The sequence below is a fragment of the Cydia amplana genome, chromosome 22 (genome assembly GCF_948474715.1).
Source record: "Cydia amplana chromosome 22, ilCydAmpl1.1, whole genome shotgun sequence".
NCBI classification, from domain to species: domain Eukaryota; kingdom Metazoa; phylum Arthropoda; class Insecta; order Lepidoptera; family Tortricidae; genus Cydia; species Cydia amplana.
The window spans coordinates 1230327-1254217 of NC_086090.1; the positions used below are offsets into that span (position 1 = coordinate 1230327).

General features: G+C 42.1%; 1 protein-coding gene across 1 annotated transcript in view; it reads left to right on the plus strand.

The window, feature by feature from the left end:
* Window positions 1-23891, plus strand: part of LOC134658397 (microtubule-associated serine/threonine-protein kinase 3) — a 119830-nt gene that overhangs the window by 56947 nt on the left and 38992 nt on the right. Inside the window, exons 12-22 of the mRNA XM_063514080.1 lie at window positions 1431-1552; window positions 2694-2831; window positions 3546-3651; window positions 5233-5432; window positions 10483-10553; window positions 11924-12033; window positions 12701-12818; window positions 14054-14178; window positions 15082-15184; window positions 15829-15983; window positions 17017-17103. Of these exons, the coding sequence (XP_063370150.1) occupies window positions 1431-1552; window positions 2694-2831; window positions 3546-3651; window positions 5233-5432; window positions 10483-10553; window positions 11924-12033; window positions 12701-12818; window positions 14054-14178; window positions 15082-15184; window positions 15829-15983; window positions 17017-17103 (1335 nt within the window). The remainder of the gene's footprint in view (window positions 1-1430; window positions 1553-2693; window positions 2832-3545; window positions 3652-5232; window positions 5433-10482; window positions 10554-11923; window positions 12034-12700; window positions 12819-14053; window positions 14179-15081; window positions 15185-15828; window positions 15984-17016; window positions 17104-23891) is intronic.

Here is a 23891-nt window from a genome sequence, read left to right on the forward strand (position 1 = left end):
GCAGGTGTGTATTACAAGTAGCGCCGGTAGTGACCCGGCTCATCTTAGCGATGGCTCGCCCGGCCTGGAGTGTCTCGAGTTCGATCCCGAGCGGTTCTACCGGCTACTAGAGGCGGCAGAGGGACACGCTAAACACATGCAGGTGTGTATTACAAGTAGCGCCGCTAGTGACCCGGCTCATCTTAGCGATGGCTCGCCCGGCCTGGAGTGTCTCGAGTTCGATCCCGAGCGGTTCTACCGGCTACTGGAGGCGGCAGAGGGACACGCTAAACACATGCAGGTGTGTATTACAAGTAGCGCCGGTAGTGACCCGGCTCATCTTAGCGATGGCTCGCCCGGCCTGGAGTGTCTCGAGTTCGATCCCGAGCGGTTCTACCGGCTACTAGAGGCGGCAGAGGGACACGCTAAACACATGCAGGTGTGTATTACAAGTAGCGCCTCTGGTCACCCGGCTCATCTTAGCGATGGCTCGCCCGGCCTGGAGTGTCTCGAGTTCGATCCCGAGCGGTTCTACCGGCTACTAGAAGCGGCAGAGGGACACGCTAAACACATGCAGGTGTGTATTACAAGTAGCGCCGCTAGTGACCCGGCTCATCTTAGCGATGGCTCGCCCGGCCTGGAGTGTCTCGAGTTCGATCCCGAGCGGTTCTACCGGCTACTAGAGGCGGCAGAGGGACACGCTAAACACATGCAGGTGTGTATTACAGAATATCCTCCTAAGGCCCAAGGTTCTACCTATAAGTACCTATTCAGTTCGATGTAATTTAAACCATGTTTAATTGGAACAGAGTCGATTTTGCTTTGTTTCGTTCAATTTTCAAACAACGCAAAATCAACAACAATTTAGATTCAAATTTTAGTGGCAAATTTTGGATGTTTCGTTTGTATGGCTGGGCCTTATAAGAGGATAAAAATCCTTTCTGTGTGACATGGGAGTCCAGTTCTGTCGGAAAGTTCCGAAATTGCGAAATTTCCACATCATTTTTTTCGGAATTTCTCGTGTTTTTGTACGAGCATCGAAATTTTGCTTTTTCAAAAGGAATATTTCCTTTGTTTTGAGGTATTATAAAATGTATTTTGTTTCTCTCTAACTGTCAATATCAAGTTATGGATTCCTGTTTAGGCTACACGGTGTCATTCACGCGGCCGTGTCTCGATACCTACTCAATCTAATACCTTTAAACGAGTAATTCTTGTTTATTTAATTACTCGTTTAAAGGTATTAGGTATAGGTAAGGTTTCGGGGATCTCAGAAACGGCTCTAACGATTTCGATGAAATTTGCTATACGGGGGTTTTCGGGGGCGAAAAATCGATCTAGCTAGGTCTTATCTCTGGGAAAACGCGCATTTTCGAGTTTTTATATGTTTTCCGAGCGAAGCTCGGTCACCCAGATATTTGGTATTAAACTGAATATAATCTGTTCCGCAGGGCATGACGTCTGACATCCCGAAGTACATAATCCACAAGCTGGGCCTGTCCCGGGACCCGCTGGCAGAGCTCCACGCGCCGCCCCCGCCGCCGCAGCCGCCGCAAAACGCCTCGCCTTCCAAGTAAGTCACTAGTAAAGTTATAAAACAAAAAATAGTAAAAAAATCTCTAATAACTTTAAATTTTGAGCCTCTTCTATAATTCATTTTTTTAGCATTAGAAAGAACTTGAAAGAAGGTAAGCGATCTTGACATGTCTTTTAGTTGAAAAACGCTTTTTAAAAGTCAGTAACTATTACTTATGAAAGCAGAAGAATATAAATGATCGTATTAGATTCATAATTGTTACATATTTGCCGTAACTTATTTTTAAAATGTGTTTTTCAATTAAAAGACACATCAAGATTGTTTACCTTATTTCTAATGCTAAAAAAAACGAGCTATAATGACAAATCGTTTGCTAATGTATGACCACTGCGACTGTCATTACCAAGTTTTAATGCCATTATTTTCATCGTAAGTTTTTTTCCGTTAACACGCTTTAGGGGTTGTTCATAAATTACGTCATCTATTTTTGACGATTTTTAAAATCCCCCCCTAAAATCATCCAAAAATCATGCTTCAAATGACCCCGTTTCCTCCTACGTCATGCTACCTCATCCGTTGTGCAGCCCCCCCCCCCCCCCTCAATGTGAAATGACGTAATTTATGAATAGCCCCTTATCCGATTATCACTTCGGCGCAACTAACAAATAAAATAAACCATGTTTTCACTATACTTCAACTTCAACATTTATTCAGCAAATAGGCCACAGGGGCACTTTTACACGTCAACATTGAATTTACATACAAGCAAAAAAATAATAATAATACATCAACAATTATTAAATACAACTACAACTACGAAATCAAACTAACGTAATACAATTACTTAGAGATGTATAAGGTCTCTTAATGTCGAATTACATAAAAAAAACTATAATAATAATATTAAAATTTAATGCCTACATTATTATTGTAAACGGTATGTTAAGTATATGTAATTTTAGTACCTTAGTCAATGCAAGTGGTGTTTACCTATAAGTAATTGTTACGCTTAGCATAATTACTCAAAACGTTTGTTGTTGTACTTTATATAGTGTAAACTATTGTTGGTGAACCAATCAATAAAAAAAAAAACAGATAGATGGAAAAAAATTTAAACTTATTTAGAATAAATAATAATCCTAAGCAAGAAGTATCGACACAACAATGTTCATTTCAGGTCGCGAGGTCGCCAGTCGCCGCCCGCGGGTCCCGGGGGCGCTCCGCCCTCCGAAAACGACTACCAGGTGATCAAGCTCATCTCCAACGGGGCTTACGGCGCTGTGTACCTCGTCAAACACAAGCAGACCCGGACGAGGTATCTATAGTGCTTTACAAGCTTTAGAAACGCCCTGCGAATAGTTATTTGTTTAAAGGTTCCGTCACACAGGCGCGTTTTCCGGGCGGGGCGAGCCGCTTTTACATATAAAACGCTCAGGCGCCACCCACGCGCCGCCCGGAAAATGCGCCTGTGTGACGGAACCTTTACAAGGGGGCAAAGTTGTTGTTTAACCTCTCGTGCTAATATTGATACCCGAGTAAGCGAAAGATTCCAAAATTTAACCACGATCGTAGCGAGTGAGAACAAAAAGAACCAAATTAATTTAAAATGAATGTTATTAAATATTTATGTTTCAAAATCATAATTTAAAAGTGAATTCTTCCAACTCAACATTTGCATTTGATTACTTTGCCACACATGTGAATAAAATGCAACTTTCACATCAGTTTTTGAACAATCAAGAGAGCCTTTATCAGCTGCTGTGGTGAAATAGTTATTTTCGATACAAGTGCGAAAAAGAGAAAATTCGAAACGAGTGGCAATAAATTAAAACATGACCGAAGGGAGTGTTTTAAATCGACACGAGATGCGAATTACCTATTCGCACGTGTATCGAACAACGTTTTACAGTACATATGGCACTTTAAAGTTTCGACATACGCACGAAAAGTGCTATTTTACGCACTAGTGCGGAAAAGTAGCCCCATATGTACTGTAAATGTATTTTAATGATTGCTTGGTTGGTTGCAGATACGCGATGAAAAAGATTAGTAAAAACAACCTAATACTTCGTAACCAAGTGGAGCAGGCGTTCGCGGAGAGGGACATCCTTAGTTTTGCCGACAATCCTTTTGTGGTAAGTTATTGTATTGATTATTTAGAAAGTTTGTAATATACAACGTAAAGAATAACAGGAGCTATATCAGAAAGAGTTATGGATTACTTGTATGATAGACGACCTCGATAAGTGTATCCTCGTGAGACTCAATGTACATTACAAAGTACATATTCTTTGCAATCAAATAAGAACCTTTCATGTTCGAAATAAAGTAGCATTTCTTTTCTTACACTGCTTTTTAAAATAAACTAAATTCGGTCCAATTTACCTATAGGACAATGTTCTAATAATAAAAAAAAAATAGGAAAGCTTTGTATGGTGGGTCTTAGGAGGTTAAAACTGGCTCCTCTACTGCCCCTTAGACACTCTCTTTATTCGAATATTGTTTTATACTATAGTTCGTTTTATTAGCATTAGAAAAAGACTACGCGATCTTGACGTGTCTTTTAATTGAAAAAAGCGGCCAAGTGCGAGTCGGACTCGCCCATGAAGGGTTCCGTATTTAGGCGATTTATGACGTATAAAAAAAAACTACTTACTAGATCTCGTTCAAACCAATTTTCGGTGGAAGTTTACATGGTAATGTACATCATATATTTTTTTTAGATCATTCTCTTATTTTAGAAGTTACGGGGGGGGGGGGGGACACATTTTACCACTTTATAATAATATATCATTTATTGTCAGGCAACTAAGGCCCATAGATACATACCTTACAAACTAATATACATACAATAATAATAACCTTACAAGCTAAAAATTATTTCGGCGACACTTTGGAAGTGTCTCTCGCGCAAACTATTCAGTTTAGAAAAAAATGATATTAGAAACCTCAATATCATTTTTGAAGACCTATCCATAGATACCCCACATGTATGGGTTTGATGAAAAAAAAATTTTTGAGTTTCAGTTCAAAGTATGGGGAACCCCAAAAATTTTGTTTTTTTTTTATTTTTGTGTGAAAATCTTAATGCGGTTCACAGAATACATCTACTTACCAAGTTTCAACAGTATAGTTCTTATAGTTTCGGAGAAAAGTGGCTGTGACATACGGACGGACAGACAGACGGACAGACGGACAGACAGACAGACAGACAGACAGACAGACATGACGAATCTATAAGGGTTCCGTTTTTTGCCATTTGGCTACGGAACCCTAAAAACGCTTTTCAAAATCAGTAACTATTACTTATGAAAGCAAAAGAATGTAAATGGCAAGTTCTTAGCGTCTCTATTTTGTTAGTTTCATCAGATTTCTTATGTATATGTATTTATATGTATTCTAATATGTTATATGTAAAAGTAGGTACCTACTTTGTTTTGTAATTACAACATGATATTGCACCGCCTACAAGTTATCTGCTTTGCCCGAAGGTGACTGGTAGAGAATGCATTTTAGCATTAAGTCCGCCTTTTGTACGTTTGTATTTTCATTTATGCAATAAAGATTAAATAAATAAATAATCGATGATTCATAATTGTTTTTCATATTTGCCCTGACTTGTTTTTCAAAAGTGATAAAAAGACATGTCAAGATTATTTACCTTCTTTCTAATGCTAAAAAAACGAACTATAAGTTTGATATCCCATTTTATACAGGTAACGATGTACTGCTCCTTCGAAACCAAACGCCACCTCTGTCTCATCCTTGAGTTCGTCGAAGGAGGCGACTGCGCCACCCTGCTCCGCGCCGGACCGTTACCACCCGACATGGCGAGACATTACTTCGCCGAAGCTGTGCTAGCTGTAGAATACCTGCACTCTTATGGCGTTGTTCACAGAGACTTGAAGCCTGATAAGTAAGCTACTTAACACACTATTAACTCCTTTAGTTGTAATCTTAGCCCGACAATAGACAAGACTGTGCCTCACTGACCATCCAGCCTCTAGACATAGCATAGTCGCGCTACCCCCTCTGCCACACATACGGTAGCGTTACTCCATCTTCGAGTCACGCCTACACCGCTTACTTCAGTCGGCGGACCGGGCTCGGTCTAGAAACTTCGGTAGCTCGAAGAAGTTTTTGCTATCAAAAATGCATTATTGTTGTGTCAAATTGTGTGGCAAGAACACTAACAACTCTGGTGTACAAAAAAATGGCATTTCATTTCACAGGTAAGCCGATTTTTTAGAGATTTGGATAAAAAATATTTTAATTTAAGCGTCTCATCAAATTTGACAGCGCTTGAAATTCGATGACGTCTTTTAAGAAAGTCTCTTTCTATCGCGCTGCATCCGTATACATCCTTTCTTGTCTTTTATTACGTGACATTCCTAAGCCCAAACTAGTGATGTCCATATCCATAGAATGTGATTGTTTACTATTGACAAGGTAATTCAATTCAAATCGCATAGGTATTTGCGAAAAATTCACTATAAAACAAATAAATAATATGAGAATTACACTTACGGTCAGGTACCAATTTTCCCTTGAACATAAACGATATTGTCAATTCAGCACTACATAGGTACTCGTATTACTTTTAGCGATTATAAAAACATTGCAAATTTAAATTAATCACAAGACAAATTTTATACAAAAACACACGGTTGCAGTTTAAAATGCATTATTTTGATTCCATTTTTGTTGAGAATAGTGGGCGTCGGTTTAACTTTTTAATTTTTGCTTTTTTTCTGTGTACGACTGCCAACATGGCAATGATACTTGAACATTCGGCCAAATAATTTAAACTTCATTTAGTTAGATTGTGTTAAATAACATTTCATTTACATAATAACAAATAAATATTTGATTTAAACCATGTAATAACTCTTAATAGAATTATACAGGGTGTTTTTAATGGGTGGGTATAGTAGGATACCGCGAATACAGGGTGGATTTTCTTTTTAGCTCAGTGAGGACAGCTACCAGATCCCGTACTGCTACGAGAAAACGGTCTTAAGAGACCTTCCCTCGATTTCAAATTAATGAAGATTGGCATTTACAGATTTTGGAAAAAACATACAGGATACGAGAAAAAGGTCATTTTTGACAAACTTTTTTTTTATGCCAATCGATCCCATTCCTATTGAGAATCAAAAGCTTGTATGGAAGCAAAAAAAAATTTCCGGCTAGAAAAGCCACAAATCGAGGAAAACTTTTGCCATAATATTTGGCCAATCAGTCCTGTCCTGTTACATTTAAGAACCATAATACTGTATGAAGACATTGCTGTACAAATGATGGGCGAGGTAGAAAATTGTGAATAAAATTTCACATTTTCTCCATAGTAAATGTATGGAAAAAGTTTTTATTAATTTGTGGATTTTTAGTACATTACCGTTAGTCGACCCCTAGGAAACTATTGATACTGGATATGAATGGAATCGATTGGCATACAAAAGTAGCATGTGAAAAATAAAAGTTTTCATTTTCATTCAAATATTATGGGAAAAGTTTTCCTCGATTTGTGGCTTTTCTAGCCGGAATTTTTTTTTGCTTCCATACAAGCTTTTGATCCTCAATAGGAATGGGCTCTAATTTGAAATCGAGGGAAGGTCTCCTAAGACCGTTTTCTCGTAGCAGTACGGGATCTGGTAGCTGCCCTCACTGAGCCAAAAAGAAAATCCACCCTGTATATAAAGCCGCAACCCGACTGATTAATTGACATAATTGCTCTCCCAGAAGGGGGTTCCTGGGGTATTTGACTTTGATACGGTCGTATAGAGGGGGTGGTTTGGTGACTTCCAGAAAAATCCGACTTTTGGTCTACCGGATTATCCGACTTTTGGTCACTAAACGGTGACAGATACGTGGGAGATGCTCGACCAAATGTCATAGAGGGACGCTGACAGTTTTTGAAGCCGCCATTATTTTTTCAAAATGGCGGATTCAAAATGGCGATCATTTTTCAAAATGCTCCCAGCGCGCTAAAATTTTGGTCACGAAAACTCGGGGTCACCTAGCTGTATTCCTATGGATTTTTTTTTAATAAAACCAATATGGCGGTAAAAATGGCCACTTATTTTTTATGAAAAGCTTCAAAGGTGAGAGATAGGTGGGGGGTGCTCGACCAAATGCCATAGAGGGCCCGAGATAACACAAATTGCATTTAAAAAGTTTCAAAATGTACTAACTAACATAAGAATACCATGGTTGCAATAAATAATTATGATTATGATTATGATATGATTTTTTTTTTCAAGTTGGTCTGAGCGCGTTGAGATTTGGCATGCGGCGAGCTTGGGGGCCCAAGATTAGTATGTGAATTATTTTTTATTAACACTCAAAATGGCGGCGGACACGGGCAAAGGAAAATTTCCAAGTAGGTTAAGCGAACCCGAAGGGCGAATATCAGGCTGGGAGGCCGAAGGCTGACCCGCCGAAGGCCCGAAGCCTTCACCCCGACTTCCAAGCGTGCAACCCTCAGTAATTTAAAGCGAGGCCGAAGGGCGAGCTGCGTGAATGAAGTACTTCCAAGCAGGGATGTTGCGAATATCCGCATCCGCATCTCGTCTCGTCTCGCGCTTCTCTAAATCCCATAAGACGCCTTTTTACCAATAGTTTATTTTTAAATTAATTATATAAAGCAGATACACCTGCTAACGAAACCACAACGTTATGGGTTAATGTTTTCGAACGAACGAATCAACATAGCATTCAAAACATGCTTGCATATTATTACTGTTATTACATTATTGACCGTGATTGACAATGTTATTATTCAACGTGTCACATCACTAGCGCCCGGCAGATATTTCTGTCTGACGCCCACGTGTGTTTGAACGGACCAATCACGGCACGGGACTCGCTCACCTCGTCCCCCGCACCCCTGTATTTTTGGCAGCATCGGTTTCATGAAAGAATTGGCCTAAGTTGAGTCTAGAGGCTGGATGGTCAGTGCTGTGCCTCTACTCCGCGCCGGACCGTTACCACCCGACATGGCGAGACATTACTTCGCTGAAGCTGTGTTAGCTGTAGAATACCTGCACTCTTATGGCGTTGTTCACAGAGACCTGAAGCCTGATAAGTAAGCTACTTAACACTATTAACTCCTACAAGCCTGACACTAGTGTCGTGTGGTATAGTTACAAGACTGTGCCTCTCTGCTCCGCTCCGGGGCGTTACCACCCGACATGGCGAGACATTACTTCGCCGAAGCTGTGTTAGCTGTAGAATACCTGCACTCTTATGGCGTTGTTCACAGAGACCTGAAGCCTGATAAGTAAGCTACTTAACACACTCATAACTCCTTCAGTTGTAATCTTAGCCCGACAATAGACAAGACTGTGCCTCTACTCCGCGCCGGACCGTTACCACCCGACATGGCGAGACATTACTTCGCTGAAGCCGTGCTAGCTGTAGAATACCTGCACTCTTATGGCGTTGTTCACAGAGACCTGAAGCCTGATAAGTAAGCTACTTAACACACTCATAACTCCTTCAGTTGTAATCTTAGCCCGACAATAGACAAGACTGTGCCTCTACTCCGCGCCGGGCCGTTACCACCCGACATAGCGAGACATTACTTCGCCGAAGCTGTGTTAGCTGTAGAATACCTGCACTCTTACGGCGTTGTACACAGGGACTTGAAGCCTGATAAGTAAGCTACTTAACACTATTAACTCCTACAAGCCTGACACTAGTGTCGTGTGGTATAGTTACAAGACTGTGCCTCTCTGCTCCACGCCGCGCCGTTACCACCCGACATGGCGAGACATTACTTCGCCGAAGCTGTGTTAGCTGTAGAATACCTGCACTCTTATGGCGTTGTTCACAGAGACTTGAAGCCTGATAAGTAAGCTACTTAACACACTATTAACTCCTCCAGTTGTAATCTTAGCCTGACTATTAAGTCTCGAATGGTATAGTTACAAGACCGTGCCTCTTTACTCCTCGAAACATTACTTCGCTGAAGCTGCGTTGACTGTAGAACAGGGATGTAACGGATGTGGTTTTATCGGAACCGAAAGCGGAACCAGATGTTTTAAATTTAGTTTATCGGAACCAGAAACGGAATCGGAACCGAAAACGGAACCGGAACCAGAACCGGAGCCTGAGTCAGTACTATCAGTAGGTATACATTACACAACACAACACATACGAATAGGTACTTTAAATTCGAAAACACGCATAAACCAGAACATCTAATTACTGCAGCACGTGGCAAGCGGGGCTATGAGCGAATGACTGGTATAAACCTGTTTGTTTTTGATGTACACCGCTCATGTCCCGCTGCCGCCCTAAGCATTGACATCCGATATAACTTCCGTTTCAAAAGTAACGGAACCGGAACAGAAACGGATGTGTAATACCAAACAGAAGTTCCGACTTAACGGAAACGGAAACGGAGCTCTGTAACATCCCTGCTGTAGAGTATCTGTACTATTATTAAATTGTACAACGGGACTTAATCGCGTATTTAAGTTTTAAGATTTACCTCCGACGTTTCGAGGACGGCGTTGTTCCCGTGGTCTCGGAGAAGACTGGCTAAAGTATTAAGTATTTTATTTATTTATTTAAAGTTGACATCAACATTTTCTAGCCGCGCGAGTTTTTCAAACTACCCGCACTTGGTCTTGTTTATCAGCATGAACGTTTTGCCCACTAGGGATGCATAATGTGTAAAAATCGTGAAAGATCAAATCAGTATCATGTACTCTTATGTATACACAGGGTCTTGAGGCCTGACAACTTTACTAAGTGATGTTAAGGTACAAGGCTGCGCGACCCTATTCCGCGTCGGACCGCTCCCACCCGACATGGCTTAGGGTGGTATATGTGTATTTGCGGCTCACATTTTGCTTAGTGAGAGAGTGAGACGCAAATACACATTGGACAAAGAAATTGGACAGGTCGAATATCACCAAAATGTTAAATCCGTACTAATTCTAATGTTCTTGTTTCAGTTTATTGATCACTGCCACTGGACACATAAAGCTGACGGATTTTGGTCTTAGCAAGATGGGTCTTATGTCTTGTGAGTATCTCGTATAATGTTCATTCTTATTTTTCTGTGTATTCCATATATCAAAGACATATGTAACTCCGTATAAGATGAATAAAGTCCAAGTCTAAAAAACGTGCCTCGGGGATCAAGAAATAGTCATTCTCGGATAGATGGCGCACACACCTTTGGCCTATGCTCGGCTAGATGGCGTTGACGACACCGTTTGGTATTTAACAATTTTAACACATAGGTATCAGTGAAAGAACATGGGTCAAAATTATATAAAAATATCATAAGTAAGGTAAGGTAAGGTATAAGTTCATACGTTATACGTTTTCATTTTGAGTTTTAGTCGTGTGTCGATAGATGGCAGTAAGTTTACTGTGACTACAAAATGTACTATGACAGGACCCCTCGATATTATCTATTCTCTTTGCATATATTTAATAATTTAATTTAACCCTTCGCCAAATATGTCAACTGATGCTCGCGGCTACAGCCCAATATCAACCTTCGTGCATTCAGACAAGGTTCACAATGACGCGCCGCGCACTATCCTCCTGAGACCCAGAAACTTATTGTGTTGTTTCCCAATTTGGAACCATTAGTTTCACAATAAAAGTTCAAAATACATACATACATATATATAATCACGCCTATTTCCTGGAGAGGTAGGCAGAGACCACGGATGTCCACTTGCTACGATCCTGACATACCTCTTTCGCTTCCGTTACTTTCATAACATTCCTCATACACGCTCGCCGGTTTAGGGTGCTCCTGACCTGGCCTTTCTTCAGGATTTCTCCGATCTGATCAGAGAAAGTCCGCCGAGGTCTGCCCCTTCCAACTCCCTCTCCTACTTAAGTTCAAAATAGATTGTGAAATATATACAGTACAAAAATCAGTACGCGGGATTTAAAGGGGCCCACTGATTAATAGTCCGCCGGACGGTATCGGCCTGTGAGTTGTTCGGAACTGTCAAAATTTTGTGCTATAGCCGTAAGAAGCGCTGGTGGCCTAGCGGTAAGAGCGTGCGACTTGCAATCCGGAGGTCGCGGGTTCGAACCCCGGCTCGTACCAATGAGTTTTTCGGAACTTATGTACGAAATATCATTTGATATTTACCAGTCGCTTTTCGGTGAAGGAAAACATCGTGAGGAAACCGGACTAATCCCAATACGGGCAATATTGCAATAGTTTACCCTCTGGGTTGGAAGGTCAGATGGCAGTCGCTTTCGTAAAACTAGTGCCCACGCCAATTACTGGGATTAGTTGCCAAGCGGACCCCAGGCTCCCATGAGCCGTGGCAAAATGCCGGGACAATGCGAGGAAGATGATGAGCCGTAACTGATGCCGTTTTTGATGTGACCACCATTTTTGACATCATGACTCGTTTACAGTGGCCACGAACCTGTATGAAGAATACGCGGACAGGGAAGCGCGTCAGTTTTCTGACAAGCAAGTTTGCGGGACCCCGGAGTATATCGCCCCTGAGGTCATACTCAGACAGGTTAGTACATATATGACATCTATAGAGATGGTGCTGCCAATACAATTTTGGGAACAAATCTTTTGATTTGTGTTTTTTAAGCTGAATGCGGTTGCGAATCCGAATACCGGCTTTTTCACTTTTTCTTTAGTATATGACAGTAAAGTTTATAGAACATTAAGATCGCTTTCCACCAGAGAAGGGTCCTTATGCACATGGAATATACTTAAATATACTTAGCCAAGCGAATCTTGTCAGTAGTAAAAAGCTGCAAATTTGAAAAATAGCGAGTTAGCAACACTGTTTTCGAATAATTCCAAAATCGCGTGTCATCTGTGTTTTCTGTGGAATGTGGCTCGTGAATGACAGCCATCATGTTTGTTTACATTCTGAATCGTTGCTATTTCAAGAGGAATTTCTGCAAGCACCATTAAATACCAATATATTAAATAAGATTGTCCATGAACTTAGCAAAGTCAAGGTGCCTACAATGTACAATTATGCTCGTTGATCGTAAATATTTGTAAAATTTGAGGTTATGATAAGTACATGTTTTGGTTCGATGTACATTGCTGCTTTTCTTAGCGCAATACTGCTCTTTGAGTGATGCCCTACTTCACTTTGTTGTACATTGCTACTGACATACTTTGCTTGACAAACTATATATATTTTTATTGTCTGTCCTTAGGGCTACGGTAAGCCAGTGGACTGGTGGTCGATGGGTATCATCCTGTACGAGTTCCTGGTCGGCTGCGTACCCTTCTTCGGAGACACGCCTGAAGAATTGTTTGCTCACACTGTTAATGGTAAGTTGGTTACCTTTTTTTTTTTTTTTTTGAGGACATTTTACACAAATTGATTAAGCCCCACGGTAAGCTCTAGGCTTGTGTTGTGGGTACTCAGACAACGATATATATAATATACAAATACTTAAATACATAGAAAACAACCATGACTCAGGAAAAAATATCTGTGCTCATCGCACAAATAAATGCCCTTACTGGGATTCGAACCCAGGACCGCGGCTTCACAGGCAGGGTCACTACCCACTAGGCCAGACCGGTCGTCCAGTTACTTATATTGTTAATCGCATTTTATCATTCCAAATATACCGGCTATTTTTGTTTTTTGTTTATGTTTTACCAGTTATTTTTATCATTTAAATGCTACATTTCTAAATGTGCAAAAAATTTACAAATATTTAAATGACAAAACGTTTAATTATCAAATGTAAATTGTAAAAAAACAGAAATGAGAAACAACAAAAACATGGCGCTAGTGCAGGGTGGAGGTAGACGGGTTCGGTAGGGCTGCACCGTCATTGAGACCGAAGAAATGTTGGATGGATTTGAATCTGTGCCGTGTTCCACGATTTTACTTATATTCGGCTAGTCTGTGGCCACGAGTAAGCCCATTTATAATATAAAAAAAAAAATTTCTCCACACACAATTTTACCCTTTGACCGCCATAGACGTCAACTGACGCGCGCGGCTGCAGCCCAATATCAACCTTCGTGCATTCCGACAAGGTTCATTCCGATTAAGCACTGATTCTGTGAGCTGTAGACCTCGCGAGGCTGTCTTCTTAAAACTGAATATACTTATAAGTGTGGCTACGCCATAAAAAAAAAATCGACAGCCGAGTCGATCAAGAAATCCATATATTTATTGAACATCACAAAATATCACGAAAATATAACAGAACAGCCGGCCAGACATACGAAATCATTTTTGCCCAAGGTGTTACGGAGACGCTTCTCTCGAGCTTCGCCCTCGCTCGGTGAATTAGGGTAATCCGCCAGTAACTGGCCACCTGTTAGTAACTGGCAACCCTAAACTAAAAATGAATTATATTCACCTATAAACAGAATTCATTTTAGTATAAGGTGGCTAGTTATTGAAGGCTGGCCAGTTATTGAAACCTTATACTAAAATGAATTCTGTTCATAGGTGAATAGAATTCATTTTTAGTTTAGGGTGGCCAGTTATTGGCCGGTGGCCAGTTACTAGCGAATTAATTAATTTAATGTATTGTTAACAGATGATATCGAGTGGCCGTCAGAAGAAGACTTTCCTATAGCGGTGGAGGCGAGAGCCATTATCACTGAGTTACTCGCGCGAAACCCGAGGGACCGACTCGGAACCGGCGGGACGCATCAAGTCAAGGTAACTCGAACCTTCTTGACTTTTTATATTTTATCTAAATCTTAAATTTAAGTTTCCGATTTCGGCATCAAGTTGGCTCATCCTTCGACGCGGCAACTACTTATAGGCATGAGTTTTTGATTTGGGGCACATGATGTCAGACCCTGCAACTCGCAAGATCCCTATGCGGGTTTTCGCTAGATTTCAAAAAATATATTTAGTTACAGCACTAGTAGTGTTAAGTTGAGTTGAACGTGAACCGAACCTACCAGGCGAGCATAAGAGCGAGACGGTGTACGTTATAGTTTGTAGCTTTCTAATAGACCCCGAAGGCTAATCCTATTGTCTATTGTTAAGAAAAACCGCTCGTCCTACGTGCCACAACCACCTGCATAAAAAATCGGTACTTCGGTTACTGAGTGCCGGCGAGTCGAACGCTACAGAACCAGTCTAAAATGTGTCATCGAGATGCGTAACAAAGGCGCGTTATCGGAGAGCGCACCTACACTGGTTTTTTGAGCGTCGGACTCGCTCAGGTGCCAAATAGAATAATTAGGACCCTTTTTTGCAGGTAAGTAGCACGTGCGGTTTTACTGAACAATAGACAATAGGATAAGCCTTCGGGGTCTACTAGAAAGCTACAAACTATACCTATTCCTTCTCCCTCGACGCGGTCCGTTATTCGCCCGCCGAGAATCCACACCCCCCCCCCCCCCCCCTACGCCCCCCAGGCCACACCCACGCTGCATTTCACGTTGTTCGCCGTCATCGCTATCTAGCACTATCTACAATAAAATTAATATTATTACATTATGTATTGACGATAAAATTCCTATTCTAATATCACCATTAATAATTGTAGTAGCCGTTCCGTACAATGGATTTCTTCCAACTAACTTAATTACAATGTGTTTAATTGAACAGGAGCACGTATACTTCTACGGTCTGGACTGGAACAACCTTCTGCGGCGGAAAGCAGAGTTCATTCCTCAGCTGGAAAACGACGAGGACACCAGTTATTTTGACAGTAAGTTTGAATTTGTACTTTAGTTATAATTTGTTGTGTAATTCCAAGCAGAGCTGTAGTTTATGTGTATATGTCGGCGGCCGATCGTAAAGTTCCTGTGTAATGTTTGGACGGTAGTCACAATATACCAATAGATAGGTGATAGGTTCGTTAGGTACCTTCAGATGCCTGAAGGGCAAAGTGTCCAGCAATAGGAGCCTCGCGGCCGACTTAGAAAACTAGAAAATTATTTTTATGTTTTACGATATGCCTAGGAATTTCATGATATGGCGGATATTACGATCGACCGCCTGTTAAAAACTATGTAAACTATCATAGATTACGCATTGACTGGCTGTATGTATAGCAACGTAATTTTGAAAGGACTGTGCCTAGCACTCCAAAATATGTCATTCACGAAATAAACACACTTTTTTGTAACTTTATTTTTATCAAATTCAAGTGGTTTTCCTCCAGATGCCAGACGAAAGTGTTTCTATAGATGCTTTACCAAAGTTTCCCTGTACTTGTGTACAAACAGCAACACTCTTAACTGTCCATCGGTGGACCTTATTACAAAAGGCATAAGTCCACTGATGGGCAGTTAAGAGTGTGGGCGATGTTATGTTTGTATGTCTATGTAACAATGGTTGTGTGTTGTGCAGGCCGCTGCGACCGCTACAACCACAGTGAAGCGGATACAGACGAGGCAGCGGAAGCGCCAGCGGAGGCGGGCGAGGAAGCGGGACTCTTTGCCGCCTTCTCTTCAACCTCGCCGCAATGGCGGCGGCACACGTCGGCGGTGTCGCATGACTCTAGGGTGAGTAGTGTCTATACACAGGCTATAGGCGGATGAGGTAGCGGAAGCGATAGCGGAGGCGGGCGAGGAGGCGGGCGAGGAGGCGGGACTCTTTGCCGCCTTCTCTTCAACCTCGCCGCATACACACGTCGGCGGTGTCGCATGACTCTAGGGTGAGTAGTGTCTATACACAGGCTATAGGTGGACTAGGCAGCGGAAGCGACAGCGGAGGCGGGGCTGTTTGCCGCCTTCTCTTCAACCTCGCCGCAATGGCGGCGGCACACGTCGGCGGTGTCGCATGACTCTAGGGTGAGTGGTGTCTATACACAGGCTATAGGCGGATGAGGTAGCGGAAGCGACAGCGGAGGCGGGGCTGTTTGCCGCCTTCTCTTCAACCTCGCCGCAATGGCGGCGGCACACGTCGGCGGTGTCGCATGACTCTAGGGTGAGTGGTGTCTATACACAGGCTATAGGCGGATGAGGTAGCGGAAGCGACAGCGGAGGCGGGGCTGTTTGCCGCCTTCTCTTCAACCTCGCCGCAATGGCGGCGGCACACGTCGGCGGTGTCGCATGACTCTAGGGTGAGTGGTGTCTATACACAGGCTATAGGCGGATGAGGTAGCGGAAGCGACAGCGGAGGCGGGGCTGTTTGCCGCCTTCTCTTCAACCTCGCCGCAATGGCGGCGGCACACGTCGGCGGTGTCGCATGACTCTAGGGTGAGTGGTGTCTATACACAGGCTATAGGCGGATGAGGTAGCGGAAGCGACAGCGGAGGCGGGGCTGTTTGCCGCCTTCTCTTCAACCTCGCCACAATGGCGGCGGCACACGTCGGCGGTGTCGCATGACTCTAGGGTGAGTAGTGTCTATACACCGGCTAATAACAAGCGGATACAGAGGACTTAGCGGCGGCGGGACTCTTTGCCGCCTTTTCTTTGCGATTAACGTATTGTTGTGGCGTTCTTGGATTACTCAAATTCCTTTGTCTCTAGTAAAATTTACCCAGGAACCAGTCGTGTTTCGTAAGTGTTTTAACAGTGTATTGTTGTTCCACAGAGTACGGACAGCTGGCCGGGCACACCCGACAGCGCTGGACCGCCGAGCACTCCCACCGCTCCCTTACATCACCATCCGAGGTGCCCGGTAAGTGAATAATATAAATAGAATAATCTTTAAATCTTTCGCGTTTTGAACACATTAACTCACATTTATAGACGTCTATTGCGTCCGCATCAAAATCCGTTGTTTTAAAGATCTAAGCAAGACAGACAGCGGGAAGCGACTTTGTTTTATACTATGTAGTGATATATGTACACTTTCTACTTGATATAAAAACAAAAAAAAAATATTTTCTGAAAATTATTTGATTTGTTCTGTTTAATTTTATTTTATTTTATTTATTTAGAAACAAACAGTCTCGTATTGCTACATTGGATACAATAGCATTTAGTAATGTAGTAGACTTACAGTTTCCTTAATTGGATTATATAAACCTGAACATTAAAATATGAAAATACATAAGAATTATGAATTATCTATATAAATCAAACATACTTAAACGGTGTATTAATGAACAGTGCCAGAAAACTTGAAAGTTAACAATTATAATGCCTGTTGAATACATTGTAAAGATAATCGTTTGAAATTAGATAGTGTTTCATGAAAAATATCTACATTTTGAAACTTTTCATCATAAAGCCTGCACGCTCTCCTAATGAAACCGTGTTTTGCATATGAAGTACGACTACGGGGGATATGAAAGAGGGGTTTTTTTCTACAAGCTCGCTCACAACGCCGGGGTACTCTAAAAGAAACGGCAACGGTTTCACTCACTTGAATTTTTAGTCGCTATTGGCGACATGTTTCGGGCCCTTCGGGTGTCCTTCTTCAGGCTCGACAATAGCGACTAAAAATTCAAGTGAGTGAAACCGTTGCCGTCTAAACAGTTTAAAATATGTCTCACGAAAGTTTAATATCGATTAATTTGTTCTAATACTTCTAATAGTATCTGTTAGCGCTGTTGGCAGCACCGCCACCTTCGAGCCAACCAATGATGTGTTAGAACGCAGCCCTGCATCTCCAGGATGCCAACATGCACGGCGAGGTCAGCGGCCAACCAGAAAGCGCGATGCTGGCGCCAGAGTTTCGCCTATGCAACGCATCTCCAGGCAGCGCGCCGCAAGCACACTCTCTTGCATTCTAACCACCGTACCCATCGCGCGTGTCCTAGACAAAGAACCTTATATATTGTACTCATTGAATACCATTAAAAATGGTAATTTAATTTAACATTTGTTTTATTTAAATAGCGCCAAAAGGGCGCAAACATAAATTGGCGACCGTGACAGGACACGCGCGGAATATTTTGAGCCTTTTTACAGTGCCTGAGCAAAGGCCGCCATCTTGGGACGCTGTGGGCCTGGAGCCGGCGTCGACGCAAGCTACCAACCAACAACACCGCGTGCCATCGCCGCCAGCTCAAGATAAACCCGAAGACACAAGAGGGAAGGCAGCGGCGACTGGGTCCGGTTCAAAACTACGAGGAGCGTCGGCGCATAGCAACAAGGCGGCAGCGCGTGGCGGCTGGCGAATCGAGGAAAGTGCCGTGAGGGGTGCCCAACATAACCCGTTTTTTACCTTACCCCTTACCACCTAACCACTTACCTTACCTTTGCCATTCTTACCTTAAATACCTTTTGCCTTAACTTTAAACTTAAAATCCTTTTGGTAATTAAAACTCAACTTAAATTTCTTTGCGTAAATTGTAACGTAAATTCAACATTCCCAATAATAATTTAGTACCTACATTGACTTTGACCTTTACTTAACCTCACTTGACAACTTACTTTAAACTCAAATACCATTGAATTCCCTTACAACCTAACCTTAAAAGAGTGCTTATTGTGTAATTATTGCCTTCATTTGTGTTTTACTTTCAGAATAGTTCTTCAAAGTGTGATAATCGTGTGCGGGCTCGCTTTCTGCCACGTTGGCATATACCTACTGTTAACAGTGTTAAGCATCTGTTAAACTTTATTTCTGCTTAAATGCCTATCGGGGCTTTCTTAATTTCATTTAAACTATAGTGAAGTGCTATTATTCATTCCATTTAAAATTTAAAGACGTACTTTTCTAAAAACCAGTGAAATTGCATGAGCCTTTTTTTATTTCGTGACGAAACCTTTTTAATCACGCATTCACGCTTAATTCATTTGCACTTAAAGGCCCAAACGTGTGTTCTCTTAAAATTTGACTTTCTTAATTGTATTCCGAGTACCTACGCTGACCTAATCAGATTCTTTTTAACTTCACCGCTGCTTGCATCTTGGTTTGTGTTCGCATATGCACATATTCGTTTGCACAATTTCAGTGGGCAACCTGTCGAAGTGCGTGCCGCGTGCCACGAATACATCGTGCCACGCCCACATCTATCACCACGTGGCAAGTTGTCCAGTGTGAAGCCGCAAGCTGCTGCGACACACCAAGGGCACCTCTGCGTAGCTGTTGAAGTCACTAAGGGGCGTAAGCTGTTTTGCCAATTTTTATTTTCTTACGTGGATAACTTTAAACTCGCATTTAAATTAAAATTTTGTTGTTAAGACTTGCTAGCTCAGCTAAAAACATAATTCAACATGACTGAAGCAGCAAAAAGGGAAGCTCTTTTGGCAGAACTACGTGTTAAACGTGGCTCCATAAAGGGCCAGGTTTCTAAATTCCGTGGCTACTTAAAAACAATTACAGAGGATGAAGTGCTAACCGGTGTTAAATTCAACGAGCTGACCTTAAGATTAAATAAAGTTATAGAGTTATCCACGCGCCTTGACGAGCTGCAAACTTCGATAGAAGTAGCTAACTCTGACAATCTTGACAGTGAACTTTTAGAACGGGACACTAATGAGACTCATATTAACACTGCTATAGCTACAGCTCAGAGTATACTTGAACGCTCTCAGGCTCAAAAAATGTCACCGGAGACTTCTGTTAAAACCTGTTCTTCAGGAGGCTGTCACTCGGAGCATCTCGGCTTCAAGCTCCCTCAAATTAAAATCTCTAAATTTGACGGATCTTATTATAAATGGATGGAATTCAAAGACCTTTATGAATCTTTAATTCATAATAATGAACACATTAAGCCTATCCATAAGTTTCATTATCTGAGTTCCTATCTTGAGGGAGAGGCTTCGAGAGTCATAGCAAATTTAGAAGTTTCCGCTGCCAACTACACTGAAGCCTGGAAACTTTTATGTGACAGGTTCAGTAACAAAAGGCAACTGATTACTAACCACTTAAATGCTTTATTTAATTTAGAGCCCATACAGCGAGAATCTGATAAATCATTAAGATTTTTAAGCGACCATGTTACTAAAAACCTCCGTGCCCTTAAAACATTGGGGCAACCAACGGAGCACTGGGATACAATGTTAGTACATTTGTTAGCGGCTAAATTGGACACTAATACTAATTCAAAATGGGAAGAGCATAGAAACACTCTTAAGGAGTGGCCCACACTTGAAGATTTTAGGGAATTTTTAAAGAATCGTGCAGATATTTTAGAAAACCTATACCGCTCAAAGCGGGACAAACAAGCTAACCACAAGCCAGAGCCTGTGGCTAATAAAACTTCATTTAAACATGATAAAAACATAAAAACCTTCATGATTTCAGAGAAACAAAGTGACAACAAGGGTCGGCCGTGCGTCGTGTGCCATGGCGATCACAGGGTGTACGACTGCCCAGTCTTTAGAAAAATGTCAGTCGACGAGCGCTGGGCGCGGGCGTCCACCCTGAAGCTGTGCCATGTCTGCCTCCGACCGGACCACGAGACCCGCGCTTGCAAGTTAAACGGCTGTCGCGTATGTAAGAGACGACACAATACATACCTACACACCTCACCAACTAACACTTCTAATAGTGGAGCTAACATGGAACAGACAGTTCAGTCTACCGATAGTGCTAGGGTTAATGTAGCCTGCGCCTCCACTATGCTAACTTCTGACAGTGCAGAGGTGCATCACACCTTCACTGCTAATACTTTGCTTACCAATAGCGAAGCATTGCTCTCAACTGCTCTAATTGAAATAGTTAACCCTTTCAACAATAAAAAAGAAACTGTGAAGTGTCTGTTAGATAGCTGCTCACAGTCTAATTATCTTACTGAAGCATTAAGACAACGCTTGCAACTTGATCTTCAGCCTCTAACTGCCTCAAATGTTACAGGAATAGGAAATACGCCTCTGACCTATAAGCCTGTACGTTGTGCAGCTCATATTAAATCTAAATTAAGCGATTTCAATGCCAATCTTGACTTTCTAGTTTTAGACCAAATAACTGATCGCTTCCCACTAAAATATGTTGACGTTAGTCAACTTAATTTACCTGCTACTATGCAGCTTGCAGACCCAACCTTTAATGTGCCATCCCAAATTGATATGCTGTTGGGAGTGGAAATGTTTTGGTCAATTGTAACAGGTGCTGCAAAAACAATGCCAACGAGCAAGCGCACCTTCCTAATCCCATCTAAACTTGGGTGGCTAGTAGCTGGCCCGGTAGAGGGAGCCACTACACATGTAAATTCGGTAACCACACGTAGCCATCTTTGCTTAGCTGATCTGTCGGCCCAAATGACAAAGTTTTGGGAGACAGAGGAGCTGCCGTCAGAGGCGGACTCCATCAAAAATGGGAGTGAGTTCGACTCTCACCCCATAGAAAAACACTTTGTTGAAAATACCTATCGCCAATCTGACGGCAGGTTTGTAGTGCGTTTACCTTTAAAAGATACACCAGACTGCCTAGGCAACACATTCAACATAGCTAAAAAGCGCTTATTTAACTTAGAAAAGCGTTTTAGTAAACAGCCTGAGCTTAAATCAATGTATGTTGATTTCATAAATGAATATAGGGATTTAGGGCATCTGTCGGAGTCTAAGCAATGTTATACAGCCAACCACCTCCCTCATCACCCTGTGATGAAGGAGAGTGAATCTACTCGCTTAAGAACTGTGTTCAACGCTAGTTGCCCAACCTCCTCTGGTTATTCTATCAATGATATCCAGTTGGTAGGACCAAATATCCAAAACTCACTGTTTGAAATATTGCTTAGATTCCGTCAGTACAGGTATGTGCTCTCGGGTGACATAGAAAAACAATACAGGCAAATTTTAATGAATGAAATGGACAGAAACCTACAAGTGATTCTATGGCGCGAAGACGAGCACCTACCTATACGCTCTCTCACTTTAAATACAGTAACGTATGGCTTTGCGTCGGCGAGCTGGCTAGCGGCTCGCTGTTTGTGGCAGTTAGGGGCTGAGAGCAAGGATCCTTTGGTTAGGACCATTATACAAAATGATTTTTACTGTGATGACTTATTAACAGGCGCAGACTCTGAATCAGAGCTGCTTCATATACAGGCCGGCGTCTCACAGTCTTTAGCCTCTGGTTGTTTCAATTTGCGTAAATACCGTTCGAATTCAAACGCGTTACTAAAGTCAGATTTCATTAATCAAGATGATCATCTAGCTTTGAGTCAAGCTTGTCAAACACTTGGACTGGGGTGGCAACCCAGCCAAGATATATTAAACTTTTCAATTAAAAATGATCACTCTGATGAAACAATTACAAAACGAACAATTTTGTCTAAAACGTTCCAAGTATTTGATCCCTTAGGTCTTTTAAGCCTGTGCACAGTCAAACCTAAGATATTAATACAAACTTTGTGGAAAGAAGGCAAATCTTGGGACGAGCCAGTTTCGCCTGAAATACAGCGAATCTGGTCGCGATTTATAAAAAAATTGCATCACATTAAAGGACTCAGTATACCTAGATATGTATTGTGCGAGGCGCCCTCCACAATAGAACTACATTGCTTTTCTGACGCTGCAGAGACTGCATATGCAGCCTGCATTTATGTAAAAACTATTTCTGACTCGGGTGAACAACAAGTCCACCTGCTGTGTGCGAAAGACAGAATAGCTCCAATCCGGCGCACAACTATACCACGATTAGAATTAGCTGGGTGCTTGTTAGCAGCACAAACATATGCAGCCGTAGTAGGAGCCTGGAGACGTCCTGTCTCTCGCACAATATTCTGGACTGACTCTAGCTGCTGCCTGGCTTGGCTAAAGACAGACAGATCCAAACTTAAAACTTTTGTAGCAAACAGAGTAGCCGCTATAGCCAGTCTCACTCCCGGAGCCACCTGGAGACATGTACCTACAAAAGAAAATCCAAGTGATCTTGCAACGCGTGGTGTTGATCCACAGCATGTCTCTGGAAACGCTCTGTGGTGGAAGGGCCCCGAGTTTCTATTAAAGCCTGAAAATGAATGGCCAGAGCTAAATTCTGTCGAGCCGGAGGTCTTGCCAGAAATCAAAGTAATGTCTATGCTTACAAGCACAGACGATGGACCATCTGTCATTGATTTTAATAGATTTTCTAAATATAAAAGGCTACAACATACTATGGCTTATGTGCGCCGTTTCATAAATAACTGTAAGCCCAGCCTGCCTAAATTAACTGGCTCGCTATCGCCACAAGAGCTTACAGACTCTTTGCATACTTTAGTTAAAATTGCACAACAGCAGTCATTTGCTTCTGAACTTGAAACGATGCGCAAAGGTCATAGGTTGAGTCCTAGATCACACATTATAACTCTGAACCCATTTTTGGACTCACAAGGTCTCTTGAGAGTCGGGGGAAGGCTAGATGCTTCAGATTGTAGTTACGAACAGAAGCATCCCATGTTATTACGTGCTAAACACACACTAACCAAACTCATTTTTACACATGAACACATACGTCTCTTACATGCAGGACCACAGCTATTGCTATGCTCAGTACGGGACTTGATATGGCCAGTCGGGGGCAGAAACGTCGCAAGGAGCACGGCCCACAATTGTGTCACTTGTAAAAGAATCGCTGGCCAAACTTTA